The sequence below is a fragment of the Pundamilia nyererei genome, unplaced genomic scaffold (assembly GCF_000239375.1).
Source record: "Pundamilia nyererei isolate P.nyererei 1_Seehausen unplaced genomic scaffold, PunNye1.0 scaffold00068, whole genome shotgun sequence".
Classification (NCBI taxonomy): domain Eukaryota; kingdom Metazoa; phylum Chordata; class Actinopteri; order Cichliformes; family Cichlidae; genus Pundamilia; species Pundamilia nyererei.
The window spans coordinates 2,524,824-2,533,085 of record NW_005187469.1 but is presented as its reverse complement, the minus strand read 5'-3'; the positions used below and the strand labels follow the sequence as shown (position 1 = coordinate 2,533,085).

Genomic DNA, 8,262 nt, shown 5'->3' with positions numbered 1-8,262 from the left:
TAAGTGCGTCATGGACAAAAGTAAAACAGTATGTCGGATGTGCCACGCAATGCTCAATTGGTTGGAACGTATATGTGTGTATATACATATGTGTATATACATATGTGTATATACATATGTGTATATACATATGTGTATATACATATGTGTATATACATATGTGTGTATACATATGTGTGTATACATATGTGTGTATACATATGTGTGTATATACGTGTACATGTACATATATGTACATATATGTATACCTGATTTTAGTCTGTGTTTGTGCCATTACCTGAAAGTAAATACATTCATTAAAAGATAAATGAATAAATAAACTGAAGCCCAAAGCTGGGTCTCTGACAATAGCCGGGCATGGTCACGACAAATAAATAATGCTGTTCCTATACCACTGTTTCCTTAACTTGAGGGCGTTCTGTTTACTAAAGTAATAGAGGTGTTCATTTGAAATGGTTACAAAGTGTGAAGTTGGAGACATGTTTTAGTTATGTAATTTATTTTTTGTGTGTTTTTATTTTGCAAAACTTTAACACAATTAGTGTGTGGCATTACTGCTTTTGATTATTCCTGTGCATGTGGTTAAGAAAGATTTTCCCAACTCAAAACCCCCCCCAGAAAATTTACAGCAGTTCTGGAGTTTGTGCATTTAAATGTTTGCCAAACGTTGTGTATGTACTGTATGCACTCAGCCATTCTCAAACTCATGTAGAATTTAATTTGAGGATTCACCAGATCTGTTATTTGGAAATGAAAGCCTGTCTGTAATTGAAGGCTGATTCATATGTAACCTGTTATTTCAGAAGCTGGGCTAAACAAATGTATATTAAATATGGATCAATATTTTATACTTACATGAGTGCAAATACATAATTTCTGTCATAATGTTACAGATGGTTATTCTTGTATAATGATGATTTTAATATCCGTGTTTTCAAATGGGTCCATGAACATAGTCGGCATATACTGCTGTGCACATCTTCATTCTTGTTGAAGAAGAATGTTATCACATGTATACCCAAGCTATTGATCGATTGAATATGTTATTTTTTATGTAACTTGTCTATACAGAGTGGGGCCGCATGTCCAACTTTTATTTACCACTCTACTTAACTTAAATCATTTGTTTATACAAGACAATGTTTTAACCTAATTTGCAGACATGGCAGTCTTAAAAAAGAACCCAAAAAACCCTCCAAAAAGCAAGAAACTAATCCATCAGATTAATTGGAGCAGTAGTAGACTGCAGTTGTACCAGACGCTCCCCAGCATGAACCTGCCTAAATTTATGCAGGCAAGCCATTGTGAGACTATTTAAAAAGGAGAAAATGTATGTTTCAGCATGCTGTGCACCAGAATGGCACCAGCGATCATATAATATTTTTTTTCTTGTGTATTTAAAAAAATGAAACAAAAGTAAAAACAAGAAATATTTAAAACAAAAAATGTTAACAAGGGTTTCTGTATATTAGGCATACTCCACAGATTAAGGAGTATGTCAGGGTGGGGGTTTGTATGTATTGCACTGAGCAGCAACAGATAGACCTGAAGCAGAACTGAGCAAATGACTAATATTATGTTTTGACCTTTTTGTGGGATTTTGCTTGAAATATAACCATATAATATTGCAAACCTTACAATATAAGAGAAATTTAGTTAATGGCACCAAGTACATTGATCTATTATATAGATTATATAGATCAGAGAATGGGATTTAGTTTTTGGGGGGGTTGCTTTTGTTTGTTTTTTAAGTAAGAGAAAAAGTTACAAGATGTGACTTCTGCATTAGCTCATTTAAATGTCTTTGTTATCTCAGCAACATGAAGACTAAAGGTTGCTGCTTTTATACCCCAAATCACTTTGAGGTAAATCCTTCTGATTAACGCACACTCACACAAAAGCCACACAAAATGTCTCAAAAGGCTGTTCTCTCTAAACAGTTTAATTTACAAACATTTACTTATGTGTTTTGTGGACACCTGTTTAGCTACGTACACTGAAACATGCACACTCTGTTCTGCTCCGCACATTAATGAATTAAACAGCTACATTTTAATACATCAGGTTAATTGGAAGTGCCCAACCATGGATTGAAGAATGTTTTATCCGCCAAGCATTGACTTGTTTTGTGCTTAAGGGTAACATGTAGCAAGTGGAACAATGGTATGGATGTGGTTTTTTTGTTGTTGTTTGGAGGGGGGTTTTTTTTAGTTCCGGTAATGAAAGAAAAATCCCCATTGGATACTGACGCACCTATTAGTTTCAGTGTGTGGTTTCCCAAACTTTCTAGGACTTGTTTAATTTGTTTTGTCATTGTGGCAGGTTTTTTTCTTCTTCTTTTTTTAACCCTTTCATACTGTTGTGTGTACTTAACGAGCTTAACTAATAGTCTCCTGAAAATGTGAGTGGGCTTCTTAGTGGGTATTAAAATGAAGAGCTCTACAGTTAACTGAAAAACACACCAGAAGTTCATTCAAAAAGCTTATGTAGGTGTAAGGACAAAAGGCAGCTAGAGATTGTTGCTTGCATATCCTGGTCTGAACTATATCTTACAGAGGTTATCAGTTCAAACTCATGTGATGGGTCAATTATCAACTTAGCAAGCAAAAGCTTTAACCTTTTAAAGGGGGCAAATCATGGGTTTAAAGTACCCCTGTCATCTGAAATGGGTTTATCACAGTGTAAATGTCAATATATCTGGCACAGTGCCCATCTAATAGGTAAACATGATATTAAGAGTCTACAGTATGTTCACAAATGGTGTGTTCTATAGTTGTCATTTTATTTTTCATTTTGTATTTGAGTATTAGGTTAGTATCATCACCAGCAAATGCAAATTGCTTTTTCTATTGACACAAAACAGGGAAGTTAGGGAATGGTGAAGGTGCAAGCCACTATCTGCTGTTCTGTTGTCTATGTGGAGATGTCTGAGGAGGGGCAAAAACCTCAAAGAAGTACAGACAGCAGCTGCGGTGGAGACTTTTCGTTGTTTTTAACACTCAGCTTCACTTCAGCTCTTTGTATGTTACAACTTCTCTCTTCTCTGCCACTGATGGATGGACTAATAACAGCACTAGGAAGAGGAGACTACAGACCAGATGCACCACATATTTTTTCCACTGCCCCAGAGCCGTTCACTGCAAGTAGACAGGCAGTCCGAAGTTATCCAAAGTGCTACCACTGCTGAACCAAAATTCCCCTTCCAGTTTCAAATGTACTGATTAGGAATGTAAGGAAAATTTCCAAACAGTTTCCCATTGTTCTAGTACATGAGCTTTGTTTTCTAGTCAGCAAGAAAAGAATGCCGAAAATAATTTAAAAAATCCTAGCTAATGGAGAATAACAGGTTTATACCGAAAACAAAAGGATCTGTTTCAGCACTGAGGCCTCATTGTTTTTATCTGCTTTCAAGTGCAAAAATTCTTCACTTCTCTCCACTGAAGCAAGAAAAAGCTGTCCACCCTCTACTCCACCTCTTTTGTCATCTTCTATTCATCTTTCCATACTTATTCTTGTCTGATAGAAAAGGAATGAACACTACACCAGTCAAGTGGAAAAGCAGACCCTTGATCTGCCTAGACACTGATAATCTGCAGGGATTCAACAATGTTAAACACTCTGAAAGACTTTCTCCCTTCTTCTGTTTGTTTCCTTTCCTCAGACCCTCATTTTGTCTGCTTCTTTTTCTCTAACAGACAGATGTTAGTCAAAGTAGACCTCTGACATCTTAGCACAGGAGCTGGAATCCCAGCATTTTGCTTCGAATCTCAGTGAAGTATGAGCTTCAGCGGGGACATTGATCCAAGCATATCATCAGGTTTAGATGGCTATAAGCTATAGCGGAAAAAAGATCAATTTGTTAGATGTCGATGATTCTGATCATAAAGTGTCTGAAATGCACAGAAATCAGGATAATTATAATTTTTGTTTCTGGAACGGTTAGATTTGATGACCCTGTACTATTTCCATTTTGTTTTTTTATTGTTTTGTATTCGATTCATTCTGAAAGAGTTTAAAGTACAATTAATTCAACATTTAGAGAAGATTGTACTGAAGTGGGAAGTTTAGCTTTGGCAGACTGCATAAAACATACCAATTCTCATTCAGAGCAATCATATGTGTATGTGTGTGTGATCGGTAATGTAGGTTTAGGTTGACCTCTCTGCCCACTGCATGAAAAATGTACCCTTTCTATACACCTACACACCACATGGATAAATCCTCAGGCTTGAGTCATATGAACAAGCACATTAATGAATTCTGATCTAGAAACATACTCAAGCAACACACATTTATACAATTAAATACAATTACTTCTCCACTCAGATCCCCACTTTCTATTCATTTATTAAAACACTAGTGACGGGTCTCTTAAAATCCTGTTCGTCCTGTCTATGATGCATTTTATGCCACCCTCAGAACGTCACATTGGGAAAGATTTTACTCAATTATTTTTAAGGTTTATTTGCTTGTTTGTCTAGTGCATTTATAATACACTGCCAGCTGGTAGAAACGCTCCATGGACACTGCAGAAAGAGTATACAACTGCTGTCTGGGAACACAACTGAAGTTAGTTTTAAACAGGCTAAACTATGAATGTGGTTTTATCTGATGATTCAGTTTAGCCCTTCAAAGAACTGGTAGCATTACTGTGTGGTAATACAAAATAATTCCAGAACCACAATCCCACCGTGTCCTTTTGTTTATTATAGAAGTTTTATTGAGTTTGTTAGTGACTGAATTACTCGCTGAAAAGAAAATTCTTAACTGACATTGTTTTCTTCTCTTTCTCTTCCCCCCCAGAGTTATATTCATGGCAGCAGTCAGGCACAGTTTGTGGCAGAGTCTCACATCATCCTTCTTCTGAGTATCCTTTAATTAAATTGTTCTTGTTTGTGTGTCACATGTTGCAAAATGCTAATCATCTAGAGTAATATATCTCCATGAAATGTCCAGCAGCTCATCTTGGCAGCAGATTCCTTTAAATCACAATTTCCTCACCCACAGCACCTTTGAGAACTTTTTATGTTTGAAAGAGTGTTCCCTTTTGTTTTTATTTGACTTTTTTCCCTCCAACAAAGTCAAAAATCTCTGTTAAGGCCTTTCTGTTGGACTGAAGAAATTCACAATACAAAGACAATGGGTTGTCCTCTTTTCAACTTTTCTCCTTGCCTGATTTGTTCCAAATTCCAACAGCTCATGATTGAGTGTGTCTTTGCATGTATTTTCTTGGGTTCTTGTTTGGCAGGATATATTTTTCTGTTTGTATTTGTTTACTTCTGTCTGCTTGTATACCCATGTGTACTTGCAGTGGGGCTTCTGTATGTGTGTGGGTAATGATACCATTCATTCCTAGCTGTTCTGTTCACCCCCATAGGAAATAACAGGTCCAAGGTCACACCTGCTGCAAAGCTATATTTATTTGTCCATGGTCACACATGGTTTTGTTGGTTTTTTTTGTCAATCTTCTGCCCATCTGATTACACCTAAATGAAACATACGCACCTGCTGAAATGGTAACACAGCTACCTTTGTTGTTAATGCAGGTGGAGTGAGCACATTTTATGAGCATCATAGAAGAATGTAATCTTGCTTAATCTTTAATTTATGCATGCGGAAACAGTTACCACATTAAGCTACAAAACCATACTCATTTAAATGTTTCCTTGATGGTATTATTTATTTGTAGACTGTCTAGCATCTTGGTGGTTATTAGTTATACTAAAGTTGCAACTAATATTGGTGCGAATGAAGTGTTAAACAAGTGTTAATTTGTTATGTTTCCAGGGCTTTATATTGTTTATCAAACATGGTGTGACTGTTCAAAATGACATTTTATATTCTTTAAACAAAGCAAAGAATTTAAAAGTAAAAATATCCAACAAACAAAGACCTGTTTTAGTTGTGTTTCTAAAGCAGCTCTCCTACAGGTAGCTACTGCATAGTTAATATGCTTTTTATTTCATAATCTAAGGTTCACATATTCATAATGTTTGTTACTATAGACTGATGAGGGTGTAGGATGCCTGCAGGCCAAGGGACTGTTTTGTTTTTGTTTTTTTGTTTATTGGTTTGTTTTTTTAATAGTTTCAGCCCTGCTACAGTCTTTTTCAAGTTCAGTTGCTCCTTGTAAGAGAAAAAGCTGTGGTTGCTTTGACATGATGGAAACTTTATATCAATGCAGATTGGTCTATAGTTATAATAATTTTTGTGACACTCTGTATAGCCACCCAAACAGCCACCTTGCTGTACTTTGAGATCTTGTCTTTGTGTCGCACCAGCATGCCATATCTTTTACCCCAACATCAAGAGAATACCTTAGTTTTTCCCCTGTATGTTCCCATGTGGCAGTCTTTGTTTGTGCACCCCATCAGGCTTTGCCTAGTTGTGTGCATTTGTATGCAGAGCATGCTAGAGAGAAGAATCTGTAATTAGGCCCTAAGCCATGTGAGCCTGTGCTTGAAGTGATTTAAAAACAGCTCAGGTGTTGAATGAAAAAATGTTTGCTTCTGTAATATATAAGTGTTTACAATATTGTATGAGTATTGTATGAATTGTTCACAATTACTAAAGTTTAATCCTAACTGCAAATTACTTTTTGCAGTTAGGATTAAAGTGATTTGTCTTTCTGCAGCTGTGTGTTATTAATAATTTCACTTTATGCATGTTCTACATGAGCACAGACAAAGACTTGTTGTTCAAAAATACTAGCTATGTTATTATTCTTATTACTCTTATGTTATTTTCTTGTGTGTGTATATATATCGATACAAGTATTGTTGCACCCCTAATATGTGTATATTAGGGGTGCAACGATACTCGTATCGAAATTGAACCGTTCGATACAGTGCTTTCGGTTCAGTACGCATATGTATCTAACAATACAAAATTTTTAATTTATTTTATCAACTTTTCTTCTGACGATGCTGTCTGTGTTAAGCGCTCAGTGGATCTGCGTTCGACTCAGACTCCGCCAAGGCTGCACTGTCGAGCGCAGATCCACTGAGCTCAGCGCAAGCTAGCGAGACAAAAGTTAAGCTTGTTGCAACATGGCAAATTGAACCTCCTCTATCCTCATTCAGATCTGGCGTTTGGAACTATTTTGGTTTTCATGTGAAGTATGACCCTGGTGGTAAGCGCGTCATGGACAAAAGTAAAACAGTATGTCGGATGTGCCACGCAATGCGCATTTAGCTTGTTAACGTGTTGACGCCGTCCACCCCCATGCATGGGGCGATCCACGGTAACTCGTTAACAGAGATTTGCCGCATTATGGTGTTAATGTCATTTTAATGAGATTAACACTGACAGCACTAGTGGGGACACAATGAATATGACTGCACATTTACACCGACATCATCCTAGTGCAAAGACAAGTGGAAGCAGACAAAAACAACAAGCGCACATGCTACAAACTTTACCCGAGTCATTTAGACAGCCATTAGCACATGATTCTCCTTATGGGGACCTGATATGTTTAATATGCTGCTGAGAATATACCCCAGAAGAAGCGTATAGTATAGCTTTTATTTTGGAAAGAGCCATTTCTCTGTAATAAACTCTCTTTTCCAAAGATGAGTGATTTCTCGATCAGATAGATTTATTTATTTTTTATATATTTTGTTGTTTCAGCAACATTACATTTAAAAACTGTACTTTTGAGTTAAAATATATATTTATAATTTTAATAAATGACAAATTAAAAAGGCATGAACATTTTTTTGTATCGAAAAAATATCGAACCGTGACACCAGAGTATCGAACCAAACCATGAATTTTGTGTATCGTTGCACCCCTAATATATAACATCCTTTCTTTCTTTTAGATTTTTCATTGTTCTATACTGTTCTGTTTGCTACACCACAATAGTCATTAAAATTAATAGTTTAACTAACCTTTCTCTCAATATAAATTTCTACTTTCTTCTTTCGTGTTTACGAGTCTGTTGTTTCCTTGACAACCTTGCCCCAGATGCTGCAATCACCATGGGGATGGTGCTTCTCAATGAAGCTGCCACCTCCAAGGGAGATGTTGGCAAGAGAAGAAGTAAGTTGACAAAGTGTGTGTGTGTGTGTGTGTGTGTGTGTGTGTGTGTGTGTATGTGTGTGTGTGTGTGTGTGTGTCATAACTTGATGAATCTGACATAGTTCAGGAGAGCAGGATGTATGTGCACACAGGTGTGATTGTCTATTTAGCTGCTTTTTTCAATACTGTAAATAAGCAAATTATACAGTATTGTAATGATATGTTTTGATACTGTGC

At 36.4% G+C, this 8,262-nt stretch overlaps 1 protein-coding gene across 1 annotated transcript in view; it reads left to right on the top strand.

Annotated features, from left to right (window-relative positions):
• The window catches only part of LOC102210641 (tumor suppressor candidate 3), a 77,810-nt gene that overhangs the window by 57,017 nt on the left and 12,531 nt on the right, over positions 1-8,262 (top strand). Inside the window, exons 7-8 of the mRNA XM_005736301.1 lie at positions 4,804-4,867; positions 7,972-8,046. Coding sequence (XP_005736358.1) covers positions 4,804-4,867; positions 7,972-8,046 — 139 coding nt within the window. The remainder of the gene's footprint in view (positions 1-4,803; positions 4,868-7,971; positions 8,047-8,262) is intronic.